The sequence below is a fragment of the Cavia porcellus genome, unplaced genomic scaffold, assembly GCF_034190915.1.
Source record: "Cavia porcellus strain 051 isolate PalLab524CR breed Dunkin Hartley unplaced genomic scaffold, mCavPor4.1 scaffold_20, whole genome shotgun sequence".
Lineage (NCBI taxonomy): Eukaryota > Metazoa > Chordata > Mammalia > Rodentia > Caviidae > Cavia > Cavia porcellus.
In genome coordinates this window covers 35973020-36000606 of record NW_026947503.1, presented here as the reverse complement: position 1 = coordinate 36000606, position 27587 = coordinate 35973020, and the positions used below count along the sequence as shown (strand labels likewise).

Sequence of the window (27587 nt, the reverse complement as noted above, 5' to 3'; positions counted from 1 at the left end):
GATTTGGCACCTCAGATGCTATCAACTCAGCCTGTCCTCTAAAGCAGCCAGTCATTTATAGAGGTAAGGGGACTGGTCTTGTGTCTCAGCCTGCATGCAGGTCAGCCCATAAAAAGAGCAAATTGGTTTCTTGTTCTTCTTGTTACTTCTCCGAGGCCCAGCATGGCTTCCACCAACTCATAGGAAGGGCAAATTTGGCTTGTTTTTCTCTTGGAATCTGCATAGCTTGTGTTGGGTCCTGGGAAGGGGCAAATTGGCTTTCTCCTATTGGAAACTTATTGAAATTACAATTAATCTATAAATCTATTTGAGGAGAATTGAAATTTAAAAATAATGAGTTCTCTAGCCCATATCTATAGTGTATCTTCACAGTTTAAGTTTTTTAAACTTTCATCAAAATATTTAGAAGTGTACATAGGTCATATCTATCTTTTGTTGAGGTGAATGTACATAACAAAAACGACTTACGAGTGTATAATTTGTGGCACTTAGTTCACTCATTTTGTTGTAAAACTGCTCTCAATCTAGCTCTAAAATGTTTTTGTCACTGAGGGGAAAATTCTATATCCATTAAGTAGTATCTTCTAATTCTTCCTTTTTCTCTAAGCCCTGGAAACTAATAATATGCTTTCTGTTATGAATTTACTGCCATAGCAACATGTATCTGTACTTTGCAAATCATGTGTCTGATAAGGAATTTGCATCCAGAATATAAAGAACTCTTGTAATTTAATAACAGAAAGAAAAATAACCTAATTTTAAAATGAGTAAAAAAATTCGAATAGACATTTCCCCAAAGCAGATATACAGGTAGCCAAGAAAATACATGCAAAGATGTTCAGCATCTTGAGTCATCTAGTAAATAAAAATCAAGGCCACAACAACATACATATCACACTAAAGTGGCTATTCTTTAAAACAAGGCACGTGGTAAAAACAAATGTGAGTGAACGTGTGGGAAAACTGGAACCTTCAAACATTAGTAGTAAGTATATGAAATGGTGCTCAGCCATGCTGGAAACAGTTTGATGATTTCTCAAAAAGTGAAACTTAATATTACCATTAAATTTAGTTTTCAACTTAGCATCACTCGGTAATTCTAGGCTAGTATGTACCCCAATGGTATTGAAAACAAGTACTCAAACCCTTGTGCACAAATATTCATAGCAGCACTATTTGAAATAGTCAAATGGTGAAAACATTCCAAATGCCTACCAAGAGAAAAACGGTTAAACAAATGTGGTATACACGAGCAATAAAATAGCATAAAAAGCTATTATTGGAGTGCCTGTTTTCAGTGCTTTAGGGTATATACCTAGAAGTAGAATTGCTCAGTGATGTGGTAATTTTAACTTTTTGAGGAATTGTCAAAATGTTTCCAAAGTGTCTACACAATACTATATTCTCATCAGCAATGTACAGAGTTCCAATTTCCCTACATCTTCTGCAACACTGTTACTGCCCATCTTTTTGCTAATAGACACTCTAGAAGTGTGAAATGGCATCTCACTGTGGTTTGATTTTCATTTACTGGATGTCTCATAGTGTTGAACATCGTTTTATGTGTTTCTTGGCCACCTTTGCATCTTCTCTGGATAAATGTCAATTCAAATAGTTTGTCCATTATTTAGTTGATTAGCCTTTTTAATTATTAAATTGTAAGAGTTCTTTGCACATTCTAGGTACAAAGTTCTTTATCAGTTATATGATTTGAAAATATTTTTCCATTATATAAGCTGGCTAGCTAGTTGTTTGCTTGCTTCATTTTTTCTTTCTTTTGAGGTTTTTCTTGAACTTCTGAGCTCAAGCAATTCTCCTGCCTCAGCTTTCTGAGTAACTGGGCCTACAGGTATGTATTACCATGCCTGCCTACCTCCTCTTTTAACTTTCTTGATGGTATTAATTTAAGCACAAAAGTTGCCATTTGATGGAGTCCAATTTATTTATTCTTTTATTTTGTTGCTAGTACTTTTAGTGGTATATTTAAGAAACCACTCACTGACCCAATGTCATGAAGATAAACACAAATGTTTTCTTCTAAGATTTTTATATAGTTAGCTCTTTGACAGACCTCTCTTTGAGTACCAGTGTAGTTGGGTACTTACCTTTCTAGAAACTTATCTTTCTATGACATCTTAATCAACAGAATAATATTAAGTATGAAATTTCAGCTTCAAATGAGATCAGGAGGAGGAGGAGGAGAGATGGTTAAGAATGGTTTCCTTATGCCTTTCAAATTATGTCAACTGAGGAAATTCTGACACACCTGGGTACAGGTTGGATTCTGTTTGGCTCACTTGGAAGCAACCAGAGGAGTTGAGTAGTTAAAAGCAATGTCGAAAGACATTATGGCTCTCAGCTTAAATTCCTACATTGCTATTTATCAGCAGAATATCTTGCTTAAACTTTCAATTAAATAGTCTACTTCATGGAGTTATTGAAAGGATTAAACGAAATAATACATCAGCACAATGTTCAGCTTACTGTAAGCACTGAGTGAAAGTTGGCTGATGTTATTTTTTGCTGTCAATTGACCAGATGATAGTAACCTATAAATAGAAATACGAGAAAGCAACTACATATGAATACACAGTTCCACCAATGATGGTTTAGTACTGAATTTAAACAGTATTTAACCATGTTTTAAAACACAATTTGGGGGAAGTGTTGATTGTTTTAAAAAGTTAATCTCTATAGGGCCATAAAAGCTATTTTAATCACAACTAATTACAAGGAAGTATAAATCAATAAACTTTGCTAAATGGTCTAAAATATAATAAAGAAAACCATCATTAACAACCATTCAGAAAACCACTATCCTTAATAGTGAAATGACATAAAAGTTGGATGAGAGGAATAAATTTCTTTAGCTGAAAACTCTAGGCATTAACAGTGTTTTCAGAGTTCTTTGTTTAGTACAGAGTCAATGATTTTTAGAATGATTATTTATTTTAGGTAACTCACATTTATTACTTTGAAGTTATATATACGTTCATCTTGTTACGCCAGTACACAACCATGTGCGTAAAAGTATTTTCAACACAGAGATTTTCAGCACCAAACTAAGGTCACAGCCAGTATATTCTCAAACCCTCCTCTTAAAGCTACAACCCTGCTTCAGAATTCATTTCAATAAAGGAGTCAAGTGGGGCTGGGGATTTAGCTCAGTGGCATAAGCACCTCTCTTGCAAGCAGACAGTTGTGAGTTTGATCCCCGGTACCGATAAAAAGGAAAAAGACAATAAATAAATAAATAAATAAATAAAATAAAGGAGTCAAGCTGTCTACAGAAAGCTTTAGCTCTTTTCTTCCAATCTTGTGTAGTGGTTATTGGCTCAAATCTGGAAGTCCCAGGGCTATAATCAGAGATTCCACATTTACCTTGCTATCCATTTGAAGAGGAGAGCCAATACCTATGTGGGTTCCTGAGGCATTGTGTCCTGGAGCCTAGGATTGGGCTTCTTCCAACTCTTTTTTTCCATGGCGATGTGTTTTCCTAAGGCTGCAACTTACCCATAAATACCATGTGGACAACAGGAATACATTAGGGTGTATAATGATGATTGATAGCCTCTTACTCTTGAGCTGGCCTGTGTTGCTGAGCTCTGTTTCCTTGCTGGAGTCTGTCTATACAACTGGGCCATACTTTTACTAATCTATGAGGTCTTTGGAAAATGTACCTTTTTCGATCCATTGTTGTCTGCCCTGGGGAGCAGACCAGATTCAGGTTGTTATCTTTGCTTGCATGTACTACATTAGAAGCTATTAATATACTATCAACTGGCTCACTGTGACAGTAAGGACAAGAAAAGCTTAACACAGCAATAAGAAAATTGGATTTGGGGTTGGCTCTGAAACTAACTAGCTTTTATATCCAAAGACATTCAATCACTAAATCAAAGAGCCAATGAGATCATAAGATAAAAGTTGTCACAAAATAAGTTGTGTTATTCCTGGCTGATCAAAGCCCTCAAATTGACTAAAGGATTTGTTACCAGACTTAATAACAGAAAACTTAAATAATAGTGACCATAGAGCCTGAGACTAATTTTGTCATCAAGGTACAGAAACTTGGGCCTGTCAAATTCATGTTTATTTTTTAAAAAATATTTCTATTAATTATTAATTTTATGATTTTATATTAAACAATGAGTAATAGGGGAAGAATGACAAAATATTGGATTTTTAATATTTAAGTGTTTATTAAAAAGCATCAAGATTTTCAACATCAACTGGCTTTTGATGTACTAAGTTTAAAAAAGAATCACACAAATTCTTATATGAACTACAGTGAAAATACCAATAGCACTTTACCGGAAAAAAAAACCCCTTTATTTCAATTATCACACCTAAGGCAGACTGCACACATGATAATAGCATGTTCTATACACATGTATCACACCCACAGCACAAGTGTTTTGCTTTCCTGGCTTCTTTGTAGGACATTCTTGACATCTTAGTGGTTTTCCTGTTTCAGGAGGTTTTTATTATATTATATAGTGTGTAGTTAACAGGAACATAAAATATCAAAAAGTGAAATACTGAATTCTTAGTATGTATTGTTCATTTAGAATAAAATCAACATTTTCACATCAGTTGTGTACTTGCTTACAAAATCTAAAAGATAACCTCAGAAATAAGTTTCTATATGAACTACAATGAAACTACTAATTAGCTGCTACCAGAAAAATAAACTTGGTCTCTACTGTCACACTCAAGGCAGTCTTCATACATGACAACTGCATGTTCCATGTACAAGTATTACTTACACTCATGGGACATATGTTTTGTTTTTCCTATACTTTCTTATAAGACACAGTTGACATATTTTTTTCTCTGTTATTGCAAATCTTTGCAACACTGCCCGCCCATTCACCTGTCAGCTCACCAATGTGCTCCATAATTTTTTGTATAGTTCCCTGGGCAGGAATATTTTGTTTTTCTTCTGCTGTGAATGATTTTTTGTGATTTCCAGTTCCAACCCTCTAAGAAAATTTCTTCATGATATTTTGCACTTGTTATTTTTTTTTGTAACCTATCAAACTATTTATGCCACATGTGTTCAGGATTGAGTAAAACACAACCATTAGCCAATGCTTTATGTTTCAAGTGATATCATAGCTGCTATATAATTCATCAACAACATCTACTCCAGTTGTGTTGTATAAAGTTTCCATCTCAGGCTTCCCTTTTGTTGAAGTTTCCTTATCAATATTTCCATCATGGTGAAATGTTGACTTCAGCAGTACCAGCTGGTTTTTCTTTGCTATATCCAAGACCAATATTTTATCTTTCTGCAATCCAGTGATTGTACTATACAACCCTGTTTTGAAATTGCAACATTTCATTAGGAATTTCAGCTTTGGTTCTGCATACCACTTTCTACACTGGTAAACTTGCACTCTGCTAGCAAAGGTAGCATCAACTGGAAATTATAAAACAAATTGTTGACTGTCACATTTCAGTTAGTTTGCAAGATGGGAGGGACAAGTCTGTTCCCAAAATCATTTGGTTTATCACTGTATGGATAAGGACCAAATGGCTGAATTCCAGAATAAATGTCTAAGTAAATCATGTCTTCACATTTATAAGGCGTTATGCCATATTTTGACTCATTGCTTTTCAATGTCTTTTACATACTTGTCATCACTGTGAAAAATCCTTGCTTAATACTGCAGACCTATGAATGCTTCCAGTTCAGCTAGTGAGGTGTTATAATAAATACATTTTTTAATATGGCTGTTGGTGCATACAGAATATTTTACTTGCATTTCAGCCTTTGTGTTTTTCACAGCATCTTGTAATATTTCATGCTACAATTTCCAACACTAAATGACAGTGCTGTCATCCTGTCAGATACCTTTCATCCTTACTAAGACCTTCACTATATTTTCAGACCTAGATCTAACATTGTTGATGCCATTTGGTTGTCTGGCCATTTTGCAAGATTTTAACTGGTCAAATATGTATTTGTATTGATGTTTTCTTCATCATCTGAATCAAGGAAGTCTTCATTCCCTGTGTCTGTATCAGTTGATTTCTACTCCATTTCATCATCAGGAGAACTTTCTCTTACATGGATAATGTCAAAGTCATCATCATCATCATCATTCGCCCACACCACTCTTCTGATATTAAAAGCATGTATTTTACCATAATGTATCATCTTCATCGTTCCTGCTTGAATAATATGATGATTCAGTTTTGTTCTCCTCCAAAACTTGCAAATCTGGTTTTTCATGTGCCATTGTACTAAATTGGGCTACTTCTATCAGAATATCAAAAGAAAACTTTTTAAAACAAATCTTGGAGTGTTGTATGTCTAGTGGAACCTCTGTGGTCACTGGGTAAACATATGAAAACAAAGTTATACAGAATATAAGGTAGGTAAAAATTCCATTCTGCTACGTTTGCACATATGCATGTACCTGGCCATTCATCATATTTAGTAGATTAAACACATAAATTGCTTCCTGTGTCCTTCAGGGAAATGTACTAAGATGCACAACTGGCTACTATTACTCTAAAGTACAAATTTACAGGAGAAAAAGGTATGGACCCACTGGACTCAGTCTTATATACCTGGGCTTAAATAAGATTCATTTTTTAATATGAAAATACTACAGCTATCATATAATCCAGGTATGTTGGTGCACATCTGTCCTCCCAGCACTCAAGAGTCTGAGGGAGGAGGATTGCTGAAAATTTGAGAACAGGTTGGGGTACAAAGTGAGTTCACGGCTAGCCTTAACTATGTAGCAAGTCCCTGTCCCCATAAATTAAATAACTACCAAGAAACATAGTACAGACATCAGGAAAGAGGAAAAAGGAATGGATTAAAGGAGCATTTAAAAAAAAAAACCTAAGTGAAACTTTTTTGAAGAGTACTTTCTGAAAGTTCCGCTTTTCCATCTCTATATTAGAGGCCAGAAAAGAGTTACTAGCCTATCCAGATGCCCTGGAAAAAGACAGTCTTTTATTCAGATGTATCACCAACTGAGAATGGATGCTAAGGGATGACAATAGTAATCTGCCACAAATGCTCATTTGAAACTAAATGAAATGCCAACAGTCTTTTGAGAGAATGTTTTAAAGGGACAACGGTGAAATGATCTACTCTGGTCCTTGGCTAAAACAAAATAGATGACAGATGCATTTATTTGTCTAGCAAAAATGTTTTGTATAGCAAGTGCATGCTAGGGACTGAGCTAACAATCATTAGGAGATGATGGTGAGCTAGAATATTTCCTGTGCCCCACAAAGTTTAGAGTACATGTTACTCCTCTAAAGACAGTATGGCTATAAATATGGTTTAGATTGTCTGTGAGGAGCCCTGTAATATATCAGGTCTTGTGTACTATGTTGGTAGGGAGACAAAGAACTTGCCTTCTTGGGTATGGCCTGTCCTTTCAATAACGTGATGTACATCCTTACCATGCACCAGCGGTCCTTTCACCTTCCTCACTGCTGACCAAGGTTGCCTTAAATTCTAAATGATAGAGCTCTTCTCTAATAATATCCCTTGTAACTAGGAATGTTCTTCCTCTTTTCCACAGAGCTGAGTCTACTCTCATTGCTCAATCTACAGAAATTGGGGTGCGATGTCCCTCTCTCCTTGCCTATGGCAAACAGACGAGCAATTACTCAGGCATTCTGAGGACAGAAAGCGTCAGTCTGATGTGTCTGGCTTGCCTCAACATGAAATACTTTATTGGTTGAGCCAGAATTTTTGCTTTGATTTTCTAAGGTTTTTAATCTTATAATTTAATTTAGAATTAAAAAAGAGAATTTTATTTGCATTGCCTGAATTCTTCATTAGTTAGTATTTGGATTGACCTTAGAATTTTGATATGATAAAACTGTCAAAGAAAAGAGCACAGTGTTTTTCTGCTGTCATTTTATATAGAGCCAAGAATTTTCATTTGTCCTGCTGAAGAGTGGCTTTATTTTTAGCCCATGCAGTGCTGTAGATGGATGTCTTGTCTGTTTCCACAGGCAACTCAGATAATTCAATCGTATCCACTTTTAAGAGAAAGTCTTTCTGTTCCAGCCTAAAAGCATCAACCCTTACTAGAATAGGGAAGAAATGCTTACTATCCAGAATGAGAAAACAGGTGAAGTAAATTACATGTTTCCCTACCATTGTTGGATTTCCTTAGATTCCTTTCTCTAAAGCTTTTGTTTTTTAGTATGTCATTTTATGGTTACAAGGAGTGTGGTTAGGTTCTGGTGTTTGTAGGGCATATAAACTAAGTCTAATAAAATACCTTAAGAGACAAAGTTTTCAGGCTAAGGGAATAAGGACAGTTGGCATCCTCTGAGTGCTAGCTCAGAGCAGGATGTACTGCTGAGCTTCTTTGGAACCTGGAATTTGGGAGGCGAGCTAGAAGACATCAGTGCAGCATTATATTATCAGCAGGAGAGGCCAATGAGATTCTGTGCATTGAATATGTCTATTAACTCTATTTAGAGCTATTCTGTGATTAATAACTCCATGGCTCTGTAGACATACCTTTCATTTTATCTCACCCTGATTATCCTTTGCTAAAAAGTCATTTGAGGGCTGGGGATTTAGCTCAGCGGCATAAGCACCTGCCTTGCAAGCAGGCGGTCGTGAGTTTGATCCCCGGTACCGATAAAAATGAAAAAGACCAAAAAAAAAAAAAAAAAAAAAAAGTCATTTGATGACATTTGTGCACTCTGAGACATTTACCAGTTGCAATTGGAAATAAAAGAAAGATATTTCAGGCCGGTTTGAGAAATGTGTCACCCATGCTCAGACATAGCCTCCTGGAAGAAAGGCTCAAAGGAAATCCTTTGTTGTAGAATCTTCATATTAGTTTCTTCTAGGGGTTGCTGGGAACCTGTCCTTAGATTTCATTCCAGGACTTGGTTTATATACTTTTTCTGACATAGCTTCTCATCTTTCATAAACTAGAAAGAAAATTACAAATGAACATCCTTCTTTTGGCTTCTTAGTGTATATTATAGTTTGGATCTTGAATGACTCCTGGTGGTCCAGGTGCTCCAGGCTTAGTGCCCAGGCTGTGAAACTACTAGAAGATGATAGAACTTTTAGGAAGTACGGCCTGGTAGAAGGAACTTAGGTCACTGAAGTGCATTCTTATGGGAATATTTGGAGCTTGGCCCCTACTCTTTTCCCCTGTTTCTTGGCTGCCATAAGATGAGCACATTCCTTCTCTACACATTCCCATCATGATGTACTGATTCACTACAGTCTCAAAGATAATAGAGCCAACTGATCAGGGATGGAAACCTCTCAAACGGTGAGCCAAAATAACCTCTTTTTCCTTGTAAGTTGGCTTATTTCAGGTATTTTTTACAGTGACAGAAAGCTAACAATAATGTGCCAACTAAGATAAAAATATTTATCTTAACAATAAATTGTGGAGCTCCTTTGGATAAAGGGGAAATGTTAAATATCATAGTAATGCACTTTAAATGTTTTTTGAAAATCTGTTGAGGTTTGCCAGTGGTAAGATGCATTGGTCAGTTTGGAAGGTCAATATTAAACAATAAAATATTGCAAAGGAATATACTTTTTGCTGAGGGTGGCTCATCATGGGCTTTTTTCTCAACCCATAATTGCCTTAAAAAATCTTGATAGTTAAGGAGTCAGTATTTTGATTTATCTGTTTTTTCATAAATGGCAGAATTTTTGGCATAAAATGATCACACAGACTTGGATTTAACATAATAATAAGGAAGAAGCCACAATACCAACTTTATCATCAACACTTAATTTAGAACATTGTTTTACCTACATAAAGAACCTAACATAATGTGGAGGTCTGCAGATGGTGAGTAGGGCCAAAGGTTAATCTAGCCTTTAATAATCATTTCTGAAGGATTTCTGTTTTCAAAAATAATTTATTCAAATATTTTAATGCCAAAATAATTCTAAAAAGCATTCATTTCTATGAATTGCCCCTAAATAAATGTGCATTTAATTACATGAACACAACTAGTACTTCATAGTTTTTTATTATAGATTTTTTTATCCACATGAATGTTAAAGAAACTACAACAGTTAAATACCATTTTTGATAACATGATTATATTCTTAATTACACTCATTATTAAACTGTAAAATATTTCCAGAGGAATACAATCTTCATTCATATAGCAGGCAAAGTACCAGAGAGGAAGGGGCCACGTGTGTCTGTCCAGGTTGCTATGAAAAGCAAGTTTCTTCAACTGATGTTTTCTCATCTGTCTAAACACGATTCCTGCTCCTGGAACAGGTCTTCTGTTTTCTTTGCATTAAGATTCACTTCTTCTAAAGTAAAAGACAATCGTATAGAGCTGGTCTCTCCGTGTGTGCGGAACTGAGACCTTTTGGGATCACCCATGGATTTCCCAGCGAGTCTGTTGGTGAACAGCACTTTCCCTGCTCTGGGTTCGGTTGTCCTTTAAAAACACAAATACTCAAACTTTGGTTCCACCAAAAGATGCAACAAGCATTGACTGCTCTGGTTGGCTCCCCCCTCCCCCCACTAATGAATGGCTGCTACAGTCTATTTTACATGGTTGTCCATGCTGCTTTGAGGTCACTTGTCCTTGGGTTCTCCTGAACCTGATTTTGCATTTGATTCCCAAGCCCTTTCAATGTGCAGCCTTTCTGTAGGTCTGAAGTGCTCAGTAGTAGGCTGTATCTTACAAGAGAACAAGAGTAAGTGGGTCTGTGCACCTGGGATAAGACAAAAGCACAGAATGACAGTCTGAGCATAACATAATACAATTAGATAATCAAAAAATATTTAGAATAATAGTTGCGATACCCTTGAGAAGACATTTTTAGTTTAGTTTCAATATAATTTTTAAAATTGTGCCTGTGAAAGTATCTTCTCTTTACATTTTAGTCTGCAATCTTATGCATTTCTAATAACACTAGGCTCACCTAGAACTATTAATCAAAAAATGTCGATTTGCCATTCTTTCTAAAGCGACTTGGCTGGTTCTAGAAGCTCTGGTTGGCTGGTGGGCAAACATTAAAACAGCCTGCAGTAAAATCGCAGACAGAATCCCATACTCTGGCACCCTTTTACTTGTCAGGGAAACACAAAGTATGCCTATAGATTTATGACTTAAAATAATTAAGACAATTGGATTGGTTATTAGCTGCACATTTGTAACTGATAATAGAAGAGGTGACTTAGGCCACAATTTCAGGTTTCAAGAGGAAAGCAGATGAAATACGGGCTATAAGACCAGAGCTCAAATCCTTCCACTTACAAGTAAGACCCCAGGCAACTTGCTCCTCTCTCTCTTTTTCAGCTTTCCCAGTTATAGGATGGTGGATGTAGTAGTACTTATCTTAATGAACCTAATGTAAGATTGCTAGAACAGAGAGGGCATATTGTTATTCTCCATAGAAATTCTTAAAACAACTCAAACCTCTTATGTCTGGCTAAAGATGAGAGAAATGGATCTTTGATCATAAAAAAGGAAAGCAAAGCCAGGCACAGTGGTACAATCTTAATCCCAGCACTGTGGGAGGCTGAGGCAAGAGGATTACAAATTCAAGCCCACCTTAGCAACTTGATGACTTAGTAAGACTGTGTCCCAAAACAAAACAAAACAAAACAAAAAAATAGAAAAAAGAGCATGGGATGTAAGTCGGTGCAAAGATGCTGTGTTAAATCCCCAGTTCTGGCAGGGTAGGGAGGAGGAAAGTGTTCAACTGCAATCTTTCTACATCCTTTTAAAACTTTTTTTTTTTTGCTTTTATAGCCTTTAACTTTATAAGCATAGTAAAAATAATGGAAATTTACCAAAGAGATAGACATTGTTAACATGGGGAAAATTGTATATTTAAGCTCTCCAGAGGGATGCAAAGTAGCAATTTGTGATGAAAAAAAAGTAAGTGAGTCTTCCTTGGCTGTTCTGTATGGTCTTGACTTGGCTTTCATAAAAACAGTTACTTTGGGGAAGGAAACAAAACGGTGCAAAGGGATAGTCAAAATTTTAGATATAGAAGAGACTTTGATCCATTTCAGCCACCCATAATTTATAGATTAGGGTGAGACTTCGAGAGATTAAATGATATTGCTTATGATAACACAGGGAGACCGAGTATCTAGAACCCAGTCTTCCTTATCAACAGTACATGGATCCAAACAGGCAGGAAAGCAATTGTGATGTCAGATAGACTAGGCTTGCATCACGGTTCTACTGTTTATTTGCCATGTGACATCCCCAAGCTTTAGCATTCTTGTATACGAATAGGTGATAATAACAGGTTGTACCTGGTAGAGTTATAAGAACTATCTTACAGAGTTATAAATTGTAGGGAAAATGTAACAAAGAATTTAGTCCAGCATCTGGCATAGTTAGCTCCCAATAAATGATAGTTATCATTTCTAACTTGGCCAATGAGTACCTTCATATCTATAAATGAGTAATTTCCCATAATTCACTTGCCACTTACACAAAATGACTTACTTCTTTTCTGTGAAAACATGGGTATTTCAATCAGTTACATGAGTGGTATTTAAAAGAAAATGAGTATAAAATGATAATTTAATCTGTGTTGACATTATGCCATGTCAGATTTTACTGCGGTGTCTTTGTAGAAACCAGATCACAGAAATAACTGGAATCAAGAAAAAACATCAGGTATAATTTTGGAGTGAAAATAGTAAATGAAGGGGCTGGGGATTTAGCTCAGTGGCATAAGTGCCTGCCTTGCAAGTGTGTGGTTGTGAGTTCGATCCCCGGTACCAATAAAAAACCAAAAAGACAAATAAAAAAAAAAGAAAGAAAATAATAAATGAGCACTAATGAAAGGATGATATACCTGACATTCACCATGAAACAACAAATTTGCAAAATAGTACAATGTCTAATTTAATAGTGCTTATTTTAGGAAGTAGTTTGAAAATAAAAGTACACTTTACACAACTTGTACTTAAACAAATAGAATTCATTGCCCTAAAAGGGACTGTATCTAGGATGAATAAAGATTTAGATAAACCCAAGGTTACTGGATATTTAAGGAATTAGCAAGGTCAAGTTAACAGTATTTAGTGCATATGCCTAAATTTTTAGAGTGATAAAAATAATTTGGTTCTTCAATCGGAATTGCACAATATTTTGGCTCAGATGCACCATTGTTTTGACCCAACAAGGAATTTCTTATGTTCTAACATAGGGAAAAAAGATTTGTAGAACAGTGATATGTGGCAGTACTTGCTCAGCTTATTAAATGGATTGCCTGTGGTTTTGAAAAGCTTCCTCCCCTTAATAGTCATATTGGAATCCACTGGGTGGCAAGAACACAGAATACTACCTTAAGGGTCACTCTTGCATAAGACATTAATGCATCAGTCCCTAAATTGGAAACCTGTGGTCACTCAGCAAGACAGGTCTCTCTCCCTTGGTGTAATGATTTTTATTTTGTAATCTCTCTTGGGGTAACTCCTTGCAGGCTTGGCATATTGAGAATCAAAGACTGCCTCTAACAATATGGTCGTGATTCTCTGCTTGGCTGATTTAGCTAAGCATTTAAGTAACCACTAATCTTCTGAAAGCACCAGGGTCTACTTAGAGAAATCCCTGTTGTCTGTGAGGATGGAAACAAAATCAGCATGGAGGAAGCATTAGTTACTAAACACAAATCAATCTCTTTTTTCAACCTAGCCATATGCTATGCCACTATCAATGGCATGGTTTCAGGGCAGTGAGCCTTCATTTTATAGGTGTGAGACAGGCTGATGAGCAGGGGGGATGAGCTGGGGAAGTAGATGAGGTAAAAGGAGAGTTTACTGAGGTTCTATGCATAAACCAAACCACACTCTAGTGAGTGAATCTCACAAAGGCTAGGTAAAAGATGCCAGATACAAGAGAACATTCTATACAATGTTCTTTACACGAACCTTGAAAACAGGTAAAATTAATCTGTGCTAGAATAGGAGTGGGAGAAATTGGGCAGAGGACACAAGATTGTTACAAAGTGCTAGAGACCTAGCTAAAAATTCACTGAGTTCTGGTTTGTATGACCTTGTAATACAAAGAATTTGTTGAATGTGTGTTACATTTCAATGAAAAATAGTTATTTTAAAACACACAAAGGAAATTATGTTTTCTACTATTAATCATGTAGAGTGTATCAGAATAAATTTGATATTACCTTGGTAGTCTAGTTTACTGGAATCTGAATTTCTAAAATTTTTACTTCATACTACTTGTGCAAAACTGGTCTATTTTAATGGGAAAGAAATAAAGGCCAACTTCAGACAATAAACATACTTTAAAAGGTAAGTTTAAAAATACTTTAAAAGATAAGCCAAACTCACAAGCACATTTGTGTATAACTTTAAAGGGTTGAAAATAGGTTCACTTGTCTGGTATCATTTACAGAAACACCTGTCCACTGAGAACAAAATTTCCATGTAATTATGAGCAGGTAGGCATTATATCTAATGTTGGGATCCCTAGAATTGCTTCTTGGTTTTGCAACATGGACACAAAAGATCACATTTCTTCTATCTGTGCCTGAGCTATCCATGTGCAAAATTAAGGAGCTGAATAGTAGGCTGTTTTGGAAAGAATTTTCAGTGCCTCATGAAGTGGGATGTACATTACAGTATTTAAGACAAACACTAGAAAGCTACCTCTAATAAAGATGACAGGGTGGAGTATCATCTGCAAGAGTAGTTGTGACATGGAGAAGACAGGCATGAAGGGAAGAAAAGGGACCCACAGCCTGCATTGTGAGGAAGTTATTTTTGCTTATAAACTCTATGAAATGAATTATGTTCCAGAAGGAAGGAGCAGGAAGAAGGATTCTAATGGGATGGATCAAACTGATAAATTGCCACAATACTAGTTGACCACAAGCAGTAATAAATAGTACTTCTGGAATCAGAAAATTTTTCCTGAGTTAGCAATTCTGTTAGTACATCTCACAATATTACAAAAACAAACATAGGTTTGGATTCCTATAGTTTTTGGATTCCTATAGTTTTAATAAAAACCTTTTCTTCTTCCATAGAACCAAAAAGTTGTTTTTAAGATGTTTAGGCAAATGATATTCTGATGTTTTCATCAAATTTTCATTACTTGCTTTTGCTTAAGATTCAGGAATATTTGTCTTTTAAATTGTTGCCAGGAATATGATCTTGAGCCTGGCTTCCGCTGACAGAAACTCTTAGGTGTTTAGGTAAAGAATGAATTACTGCTCCTTGAACAGGTATCAAGGTCTGTTTTATCCCTAGTTGGTCATATTACCACCCGCTGTGACTCACTGAAAGTCAGGAAAGCTTTTTGGAAGCAGAGAGACAGGTAAGCATGACTGAAGATATCCTCTGGGGGGAGGGCAGAAGCAGGGATGTCAAAGAGAACCTTAAAGAGTGCAAAACCTCAAAACAAAATGCGTATCATTTCCACTAACTGAAGATAAGGGTTTTGTTTTTAGTTTTCAGAGTTTTCCATAGTGTTTATAAGAAGCACTTAGCCACGCACTTATGAAGTCCCATCTCCACATGAAGTCCCATCATTAGTGTATTGATTTAACCTTTCTAATCCCTTAAACTATTTCAAATTTATCAATAAAGGGCACAAGCAGTACTGACAATACAAATTGTTAATCAAATCTCTTTTTTTTGGCAATCTCACCTTTTAGCTTTTGCTGAGATGGGCACCAAGCTTTTCTTTCCTGATCAAGCTTGCTGCATAGGGGATCTGTAAGACAAAAAAAAAAAAAAAAAAGACAAAATCATTCAGGTGAGCTAAATTTGGAGAAGATGTGTAATAGAGACCCTTCATCATGACTAACAATTTGAGTGCCAAAGGATCATCTCAGGTCTCCATCTATTCAGCAGCATGAGGCTTCTGGGGTACAGAATTCCTAAGGCCTATTAAAAAACACATTGAGGACACAATAGGTGATCACACTGCTTGTTGTTACAGCTAGTCACTGAGCTTAGCATCTAGTATTTTACTTTAAAAAGGTTTAAAACTTTGCATTTGCGAGTATGGTAATGTAATTTTTTATTTAGGTATGCAAACTGAATGACAATGTGAGAAAGCATGTCCAAGGTCACAAAACAAGAATATGATTGCAAACTAATTAAATGTAATCCTTCAGTTTATGAAATGTGTTCTTTATAAGATATACTGTCATTATATGTCACAAAGGAGACCAATGAAACACAAAGGATTATTTTGGGTAAATTTCCAATAATTGATAAAAGCAGTAGAAATAAATGAACTGAATAAAAAATATAATTCTTGAAAATAGTATCTCTATAAACTTGAAAAACACTTTTGAATACTGGATTTGGGAATGAAAGCCTATGACATTTGAAATGCTACTTTTCATTAGAAAATTCAAATAGTTGAAATTAGACTACATGTATTATTTAGATTTGCCTCTCTACTAACTCTGATTAAGGTGATGTATCATTATGTGACCTACCTGCATCATTACAAGGCTAAGCAGGACTCTAAAGATTTAAATCTATTTTACATCTGAAGAAATACATATTCATCCTTCACAAAAGTAATATGAAATATGGCTATTTCATAAAAGCAGTGAAGAAAATAAAATTATTTTCACTCATTAGGCAATATTTTAGAATTCTGCTGTGTGCATCTCTGCATTTTTGGCATTTTACTGGTAGTATGTTTTACCATCTTGATCTACCAGTCTATACCTAAGAAGCTTTCCTCATGGAAAGGAGCTACTTATTTACAATAATGCTTGTAATTAAGATGAACTGAGCAGTTTTACCATAGTAACAGATTACTTGAATCAAACAGATTTTTTTTTTTGTACCAGGGGTCAAACTCACAACTGCATGCTTGCAAGGCAGGCGTTTATGCCACTGAGCTAAATCCCCAGGCCCCAAACAAATTAACTGGGAAAAAAGATATTAAAATAATGATCTCACTATTTTGAGCAACAATTACAAACTAAATATATCTGATACATATCCACCTGATAAAAAGTATGGATTGTAGTACTGAAATTAATGATTCATGTAGTAACATAAACAGCTCAATGTCCTAATCTTATATTTTAGGACATGGCTGAGATCAGTTAGATAACTATAATGAGGACAGTTACATGAGGACCTACTCTAGCTACCTCCTCTTTTCACTGTAAATTATGCTATGTCTGCTATTAACACAGACACTATGAATCTTAGTTTTCCATTCTGGTGTTTACTGCAATATTTCAAAGCACATGAAACATCTCTCTTGTTAGATGTATGATATAATAAAATCTTGGGTGGAATTCTGTAGTTTAATTTTATTACAATTAGAAATGATATAAATTTGGGGACATGATGACTTTTCAATAAAATGTGTTTGTGCTGCTGTCACATTTAAAGAGTCCTGTGTGAGAGCAGATGCTTGGTCTCAGTATGTGTCTGGTCTGTGCCAGACACTGTGAGAAATAAGTTAACATCACCATGAACCACTCATTAAAATGAGTAAACTACTCATCCTAACCCAAAGATAACTAGATTTACTTCCATAAAACAAAATGAGATAAAAGGCATACAACGAAGACAAAAAAGCAAAAAAGTCATGAGCGGAACACCTTGTGCTAAATCATGAACAATAACTGAAGACAATGTTAACATATGTCCCACTTGTTCATGAAAACTACAACATTGCATTGATTTCAAGATATATTTTTCTCTTCGTATTTTAGCAGGTCTACATCAGATATATTTAATTGATGGTATCTTAGAACTATTGTTGGAAGTTTTCTTATGATTTATCAAGTAATTATGGCTCTTACAGATTTCATAAAATGCAATCTTGGATTTACAGATACAGCAAGAAATACTCCTGGATCCAGATCTCTGGATTCCAAAAGATTTATATAAGCTCAGCATACCATAGAAATGTCCTACAATAAGACTTATAAAAACTCTTCATTTTGACTGGTTTGAAAATCACCAAGATTGGCATAAAAAGTTTGAAGTATTATGTACCTTCTAAATTTCCTACTTAGCTAGTATATTAAAATGACTTGGGTCTTACCAAAAAGATCATCTTTAGTTTATGTCAAGAGAGTGCCTAAACTCAGATGCTCAAGTAAAACATTTGTAAAGCAAGAAAGATGAAAAGAAAGCTATAGAACTAAGAATTGACTGCATTGTTAAGATGCATAACTGTAGATCAATAATTGAAAAAAGGATGCAGAGCAGTCAAAGTTTGTCTACTGCTAGAGACTGTTAAAGACATTCCAAAGAGGTTTAGATTTTCATCAAGTCCTCTGACTTGCTGTGGCCTCCTTGTGATGCATACTAAAACCACAAAAGTAAAATCCTCTAATGACCGGTGAGATATTTTTTTTTACAAAAATACAATGCAAAATAGTTCTATGTGCTTTAAAAAAGATGTAAAATATATTTTAAAAAACCTTTTTGAGTTGAGACCCCAGAAATCTGGGCAAGTTCCCATTCTAATGAATACTGGAGAACCTCCAAGAAAAGAATACTACTGAGTCAGTGCTTGCCAGAAAAGATAAAGACCTATCACTCTTTTCTTGCTAAGAACCGTTGTGCTCCCACCATTGGGAAGAGGCAAGCTGCTGTTTTACAAGTCCACAGTGAACAAAACATTAGTACTAAATCCATTGATTGAACATTATTTTAATTGAGCTTTTAATGAAGAACTTTGAGACTTTCCCCCAGCTGACTGCGACTGCAGCTTTCAGTAAAAACAGCAGAGGGCACTTCAAGACCAGTACATTTTCTCTTTCGCGCCTCTTGGCTGCTGCACCGCAAGTTCAAAGGCTGTGAGAGCCTGGGTCTAGCCTTTGATCTTGTGCGCTGTGTTGCAACTTCACAATATCATTCACTAATAAAAAAGCACATTCTCAACAATATTTTAGTAGTAACTTATACATAGATGTATTTGCTCAAAAGATTGCCAAATTAGCACTGAAAAAAAAAAAAGAGTAGGAAGGCATCTCAATCGTTCCAGTTCATGTTGTAAATTATTAGATTTCAAACCTTAGCAAAACATTACTCACTGAATAAAATATCTTCAGCTTCTTCCTAATGCTAAGGGACAGTGGTTTTGTTTCTTAAACTGAACATATTTCTCCTAGTATCATAATTCATGTGTGAATGACAAATCATTCACCTTCCATTATGTTAAACATTTACATTCTCATGAATTTGCTAAATTTTTAAACTTTTGTATTGGTTAATAGTAATAGGCATACCTTTCTTTGTTTGCCAAAAACATATGGCTTAATAAAGAAAATACTTCAAGCATTTGAAAACGTAGAGCAAGGACAGGGGATCTTAACAGAAACTATTCCAAGTAGTACTAAAATTTAAACAATTAAAAAAACCAGCTTGTGGCGTAAATGTTAAATAAACTAATTCTAATTATGCACATTATATATCACATTGATATATATTTACATATATACACATTTGTTTATAAATGCACAAAAAGAGCTGATCATCTGGCTATAGTCAGTAGAAGTTTGCATTTAGCAAACTGGAGAAAGAAACATTGGCATAGAAATTACAGTCAACAGAGAATCTAAAAGTGTAGGATCCAAAGAAATTCATAACTTTTCTTTTTATGGCAATGATACCCAAGATGCTTTTGATGTAAGTCTTTTGAATAGGAACACTGTGTAACAACATAGGATAAATGCATTGTAGGTCTGTGGGAATCATTACAAAATATGATGGTTTTAATATATTTGCATTCTCCATGATTGCAAGATTGGATAGTTACAAAATTTAATCTAAAGAAAAATGTCTATTCTGTAATATATGTTATTGTAAACTTTAAATATAAAATAATTTTTAGTAGATTGTTCTGTTCTTTGTAATTGTTCTGTTATTTACTAAGGGATGAGATTATTCAACTAAAATATTGAGAAAGCCAATAATTGTGGTACTTTTCAATGCCTAGATAATTTTCAGATAGAATTCTCTGAAGACATTTTACCCCAGGAACTTTACCCAATCCGAAAATCAAAAAAGAAACAAGATACATTACTGCTCTAGTAATACTTAAGTCTGTCGTATCAATTCTAAAGCAAATAATATAATTCAGACAGGGTCCTTACCACACAAACATATCTCTAACCACCAGGGCTTAACCAGTTACAGGCACTAATTTGAGAAGGTCTATTAAGTTGATCACTCATATTGGCATAGCATTTTATACCCTACATATGCATCTCATGTCCACCATTCAGTTTCACCTTATAATGTCCCTATCAGGTTGAACTTTACAGTTCCCTTTGGAAAAAAGAAGTGACAGTAAACTATATGGGACAAATATTGAGCTTAAATTTGCAGACCTTAAAGATCATGGTTTTTACTTGTAGCCAGTACAGTAGTAATACATAAATTCCCCATAATTCACCAGTTTGCCTTCCTTTTGTTTGTTTTAGGAATTCAGGATGAGCCCAGTAAAATTTGGAAGAGAATTAGGGGACAGTTTACTGCCTATCAGAGTTGAGTTAGGGGGATCTGTGAGTAGTGATTTATTTGACAACTGTTTATTTCTGTTTGGTGCTAAATTCTGTTCTGGGTGCAGGAGGTAGTGGCCCAGTACATCTTATGGGAAGGGAAACAAGAGATGAAGAAGATTTCTTGTTGTTAGCCTGAATATATCTTTGTGAATTTTAGGAACCATTATTACCTACAGGACTGAAGGAAAAAATTCTACCTTCTCTCAGACTATTTCATTAACTATCAGGAATGCTTTAGTATTAAGAGGCATGTGAATGAATAAAACTTGTCTAGTTGATGAATATATGAGGATAAAAGATTTTATAGTGCAACATAATAAAAATGTTTAGTAATTCCAGTTTGTCTCAAAAGACACAAGACATTTTTCTTCTTTCAATACTGTCTGCTTATTACATGGATGCAGTATCATTTCCTCTTTTACTAAAGCAACCAAATGTCAAGGAAAATTAAAACTTTAAGGTTACATAACTGGCCTTTAAATGGGGCACTGAAATTTCCTTTGCTAATGCACATTTTGCTATACTCACCAGTATGCTGAAATTGCAATTCTTGTTTCATGTGTGGCAACTTTTGTTTTAAAAACCTGAAAATGATGCCCTGTGTAAAATAAGGTCTTAAAATTTTACATCCCCTACCTCTACTTTTACAGTTAAAATTCTTCCGGCTAAAGTAAACCAGTAAGTATATTTACAGCAAGTAAGTGTAGATTTTATTATCTAGAAGTCAAAAGTTGAGAATAGTAGATATAATTTTTTAACCTTCTATGGAGAATTTATCATCAATCAATTAAGAAAATCATCTGCTCTGTAGTGAATTTAGATGTAGACAAAACTAGTACACAAAACACAAACAAAAGAAGAGAGATGCTGCTGGGTGTGGCAGCATACCTTTGCAATCCCAACTACTCAGGATACTGAGGTGGGAGGATCACACAATTGGGGCAAGCCTAGGCAGTGTGATGAGACCCTGTGTCAAAATTAGAGAAAGAGAGAGACAGAGAGAGAGAGAGACAGAGAGAGAGAGGAAAAAGAGGAGGAGTTAGAAGATAGAATTCTACTTTTTATTTTTTTGGTACTGGGGATCAAACTCATGACCTCACCCTTTCCAGGGGGTGCTTACACCACTGAGCTAAATCCCCAGCCCTAGAATTCATATTTAAATGATATATTTTGTTGAGGTTCTCAGAATGAGAGTCATTATGCAGCACCTGAGGTCAGGTAAACTAGAGTGGGAGCGTGAGCATTATATGCACACTTTTTAGCCAAGTCCCCAGACTAAACAAAAATGAGATGATATCCGAGATTGTTTTAACAATGGCTCTTGTGAATCTCCATAAACACTGGCCCAATTTCTCTGGTACAGAAAGGAAACATTAACAACCATCTTTCTTAATCCTGATAGATAAGCAGATACTTAGCTCTTAATGGTCTAAAGGTAATGTAAATCAGCTCAAAAGAATCAAGCAACCCAAATTAAAAAATCATACTGGAAGTATCACTAAGGATCAGCCTACGTCTTTATCTATGTGATTAAAAATATTTCAAAAACATTGAGCAGAAATTATTTCTCCCATTGTACTCATGAAAATAAGGAAGCTTGGGAGACTGCTTTAAAAGCACTAATGAATAATAGCAGATATGTCTTATGGGGATAAAGGGTGAGGAATTCACAAAACAAACACACAAGCAAAAACTCCAAACAAAACATTTATCAGACATCATCCTGTTTGTTTCCCCCTGTATAAGGAATGTATAAGGAAGTAGGTTTTTTTCATCATCCTTCTAATGAATGTAATTGGTTAATTGTGTGCATACTGAATTTTGGTGGCCACGGAGGACATGACTTAGGCATGTTCTGAGAAAACAAGTGCTGGCAGAAGACGGTGGCCATTCACTGCACTCCTGCTGCATTCCAGCTCTATGCTCGGAAGGTTGCATGAAAAAAATACAACCGCAGGTATCTCTGGCTCACCCACGGAGACATCTGTCTATTAACACATGTTTGGTAGTTACATTTAGAGGAAACATACTGACACATCTGTTTACCCTATGCCTAAGTAAATCTTTTGGTAATTAGCAGTTAACCAGCTAGAGGTAAGTGGACCAAAAGGTTTCCTGGCAAAAATGTGAAGAGTTTCATACATATTAGGTGGATTGAAAACAAGCCAATCAAATCACGTTTATTTTTAAGTAGAAAAACATCTTACAATTTGTAACTGTTGCACCATTTCTTCACGGTAGGCTAGTTCCCTTTTCATGTGATCCTGAAAATTATCTGGGAGGAGAGAGAAATAGTTAAAGAAATTAATTAAAGGGCAAAATGCACTTTTAGTATACAATTGGCCCTCTGTATCAGAGGGTCCTACATTCATATGTTTAGTCAAACTAGGATCAAAATATTATTTGAAAAATTATATCTATACTGAACATGTACAGATTTTTCTTTCTTTTTTTTTTTTTTTTTTTGTTTTGGTACCAGGAATTGAACTCACAACCTTGCGCTTGCCAGGCAGGCACTTAGATCACTGAGCTAAATCCTCGGTCCTCATGTGTGGATTTTTACTGTCATTATTTCCTAAACAATGTGGTATAACAAGTCTTTACATAGCATTTACATTGTATTAGATATACAAGGAATCTAAAGGTAATTTAAGGTATATGGAAGGATGTGCATAGTTTATATGCAAAGGCTGCACCACTTTCTGAAAGAGATTTGAGCATTCATGATATCTATAGGTATTTTTTGGTTCTGCAGGGGATTCTAGAATCAATTCCCCACTGACACAAGGAACAGTTGTACCTACTAAAAATACTGCTAATAGTTCCATAGGGAGCCTTCTCTGTCTTTCCTTTTTCATTTATTTTTTAAATAAACAATATAGTTTCGGGGCTGGGGATTTAGCTCAGCAGCATAAGCGCCTGCCATGCAAGCAGGCAGTCGTGAGTTCGATCCCTGGTACCGATAAAAACGAAAAAGACAAACAAAAACAAAAACAAAAAACAAACAAAAAAACAATATAGTTTCAACATTCTAGACTAGACAGTAAATTTTGAAAGAGTAAGGTCTATATCTTATATTTCAGAGAATCTCATATTCCATCATGTCTAATCCCTTGCATATAAGAATTACACAGAAACATCATGTCCACTAACATTACACAGCATGGAAGCTTTCCCTGCCTTAAGTCCAGTGCCACTGAGGAAGTAGACTTTAGACAGAGCTGCCCATAGGAAATGCTGATGGTTGTGTATGCAGTGTCTTTTGGGTAATTAAGACATAGAAAAATGCTCGCCTGGCTTTCCTGCAGCCCATTGCTCTTATACTCTGGCCTGATGCTCCCAACTAGCATCCTTCCCACTCTGTATTAGCCCTGTCACGGTCATTCTATGACCTGGTGCTGTTCTAAAGACATGGTCTCAGTCCGAGAAGAGGGCAAATTTAAGAGATATTATTATATAAAACTAGTGCTGCTAGCTTACATTATTGATCACTTTCATTTTATTAAAGAAAGGAATGGCTTCCAAATGAATAGCGCATTATTGCATCTTTTCCATGTGGTCTTTTAAAAAGAGTAGACTTGACTGATTTCGGCTCTTTCTGCGTTAAAGGAGAAACTAGGAAGATTTCACATTGTATGTGCAGCTAATATACAGAGCAGCAGTTTTAAGAAGCCAGAAACTTCATGCTTAACTTTTCCTCTCTTCCTTTCATATCTGCATTCATGTATTCTACCTCTATGCCACCCTATTTGTCTTTGTCATTGTTATCTCCCAAATACAGGCTCTTCTTTCCTGAATAGCTTTCTGACTGACTTTGGGACTCCAGCTTCTCTTTTTACAAATACCTTTCATTCACATGCTTAAAATCTCGAAAGGTTTCCAATCACTTTCAAGATTATAAATTCTTTAGTACTCATGAGATTATGAGTACTTAGAGATTAAAAGTCTTAGTTCTTTTTATTTTTGACCTTTACCTTTGTATACTACCGGAATTCCTTCCCAGGCCTAGCATGTGTTATAACTGAGTTTTAAAAAAGACTCAATCTCTACTTTTGTCTGAATGTGATGTGAAAAATGTCGTAGTGAAGGGAAGTCTGTAGAGGGTGAAAGATAGAAGGGTTGGGTGAGCAGGACCCAGGGCAACAGGGGAACCAGCCCATGCTAAACTGCTGGTTCCAACACTTTCTCCCTTTGTGTGACTCAAAGGCTTCCAGGAAGACTAGTATGTATCCAGATGCAGACAAACCCAGGCACAAGGCATGTTTCCTTCTGGGAAGGGCAGAACTTTCTTCGGAGCCTCGGTAGGTTTCTCTGTCTGAGGAATCTGAGGTGCCTCTGATTAGACTGGCAAATTGGCATGGACTGGAAATAGGGGTGGCTGAGCTGACCTGTCTCATGCACCTCCTCAGGACACCAGCAGATTCTGATCTGGGAGAGAAAATGGCTATGGAAAATATACAGAGAGTGCGAGGATGAAGGGTAGTCTGGGCAGTAATTCTTGCTCTTGCTCTACTCTGGTTCTTAACACAATTATGTAAAATGAAAAGAATAAAGCCATTAAAATACTGGGGAAAGTAGTGAGTATTTTTGTAAGACTGGAGTGGGGAAGAGCCTCAGAGGCGAAAACCAAAAAGGAAAAGACTAATAGATTCAATTAGGCAGGAATAAAACCTTTAATATGAAAATAGATTGCAAATTAAACTCCCCAAACATAACACACCATAGTTAACGTTTGAAGTACTTATACAAATCAAGAATATTTGCAATGTCTCGGAAGTAATATCTTAGTACTGCATATAAAAAGTTCCTATAAATCAGTAAGAACTTGAACATATCTAAAGAAAAATGGATAGAGAATATAAACTAAAGATTCAGAAGACATACAAATGGAAGAAAAAATGTTCAATGTATCAGAATGAAAGAAAAGCAAATGATATGAAAATTCTTTTCCATTTAAGACGGTAAGGATTAAAAGACGTGTGGTCACAGGGATGGGAGTATAAACTGGTATAACTTTTCTAGAAAGCAACTTGAAATGGGAAGGCTTCAAAAATTTCATATGTCAATAGTTTGGACAATTAAATGCCTATATTTTATAGTCTGAGTAACTAATTAAAAATAATAATATGCAATGTATTAACCATCATTATCTCCCTATTATCTTGTTTTGAAAATTTGCTATTTTTTTCCTCTTTAAAATAAAAAAATAAAAGGGCTGGGGATTTAGCACAGCGGCATAAGCACCTGCCTTGCAAGCAGGCACTCGTGAGTTCGATCTCCAGTATCGATTAAAATAAATAAATAAAGAATTTCATACCCTTCAACACAGAAACTGTTTTAGGAGTTTCTCCCGAAGAAATAATAACTTCACCTAAAACTTGGATAAACCATAATGCCCAACATTAAAGGACTTTCATAATGTGGTGCACATGTGTAATCTCAGCACTATGGGAGGCTGAGGTGGAAACATCATAAGTTTTTCTATCCCTGGGAAAATTAGTGAGTCGGCAAAAACCCTGTCTCAAAACAAAGACGAAGAAAGGACGGGATACACCTTAGTGCAAACTCCTTGAGTTCAATCCCAGGACCACAAAAATAAAACAAATAAACAAAAAAGGACACTCATAGACTGCTGTGTATTGACAAAAAGAGCCACATTTTAAGAAACGTAAAAAATGGTGGGCACTATATAATGTTTCACTTTATTTTTTTAAAAAAAGATTTCATATGTGTAAAAAGAACTGAAACTCCCAAATGTTAACTCTGGTTACTGGTGGGGTTTTTTTGTTGTTGTTTTCTTCTCTTTGTATTTCTGTATATTTAAAATTTTCTGTAGCAACCATACATAGAATTTTTGAGATATAGAGATTGTCAGTTGGCAAACAAAGACTTTTAGTATTAGCTATATTCCAAAGGTTGATTAAAAATGTAATTTAACTAGAGAAAGAAGGTCACTAAACTTATTTCTCTAGTGAGAATCACTTAAAACACAACTATTTTTAGAAAACTATAGTATAAAAAGATGTAGCAGAAGAAAGCAATGCAGTGCCACAGGCCAGTCAGCACAGTGGCAAGGGCTCTGCATGGGAGAGAGAGACAGCAGTGAGATGTATGCAGCTTACACTCTGGGGTCTCTAAAGAACAGGACACCCAATATGGCACATCTGGTTCAGCCAGATCCTACTCACCTAGGAATAGGCCTAGAGGCTTGTTTTGTATATGTCGCCTTCATTGTGTTATCACCGTTTTCAAACAGCTGTGGAAATGTTCAGCCTTTTGGACAGTATTGTGCAACCCACTCCAGCCCCACCTAGAGGATGTCCCAAAAGGAGTAAGGAAGGAAGGAAAGCACTGACAACAAAAGAATTCCACAATGACAGTCACAGGGGAAAGATGCAGACAATCAGATCTAGGTAGAGAAGATAAAGTGTGTTTGCTTCTCATAAGAAAGAATCATAGTAATTTGTAATTGTGATTCTGTATAAGAATCTAAAATGATGACATTTAGATGAAATCTACTAAGGGTTCCCTTGGGCCCTCTTCATTATCCTTCCCCATAGTAACTGACTGGCCTTTTCATTCACATTTCTTAAGTGCCCGGAGCTTGTTCTTATACTTGCAGAACCAAAGACATAACCCATGAGCCTTGACTGATCCCCTTTGTACAGCAGTCTTCAGGGATCCAGTATCATTCACTGTTAGTAATTTTTTTCCTCCCAATATTTGAAATTGGACATGGGGAGAGCTACAGTTCCAGCCCTTGTTTTATTTTAAACACTCTTTTTGGAGACAAAGTCTAAGTCATTAAACTACTCAAACTGGTCTTAAACTTGCAATCCTCCTGTCTTAGCCTCTCAGAGTGATGGGATTACCTCTGTGTATCATCACAATCAGCTTTATTGTTAGTTTAAATCTCTTCCAACATGACACCATCACTCCTAGCAAGTATTTTCTGAATATGTCACAGACCCACAACGTTCCAGACATTAGAAGCAACAACAGAGGAAAGTTCTGGGTAGCTCTTTCCTGAACCTATTTACAATGCAACAGGGTAGAAGTGAGTACCAAGAATGAAACAGTCAGAAGAGGAGTCAAC

At 35.7% G+C, this 27587-nt stretch overlaps 1 protein-coding gene across 1 annotated transcript in view; it reads right to left on the bottom strand.

Annotated features, from left to right (window-relative positions):
* Nucleotides 1–10100: 10100 nt before the first annotated feature.
* The window catches only part of Skor2 (SKI family transcriptional corepressor 2), a 39960-nt gene continuing 22473 nt past the window's right edge, over nt 10101–27587 (bottom strand). The window contains exons 6-8 of the mRNA XM_063232127.1: nt 22699–22766; nt 15640–15705; nt 10101–10711 (exon numbers count right to left, since the gene is read on the bottom strand). Coding sequence (XP_063088197.1) covers nt 15643–15705; nt 22699–22766 — 131 coding nt within the window. The 3' untranslated portion in view covers nt 10101–10711; nt 15640–15642. The remainder of the gene's footprint in view (nt 10712–15639; nt 15706–22698; nt 22767–27587) is intronic.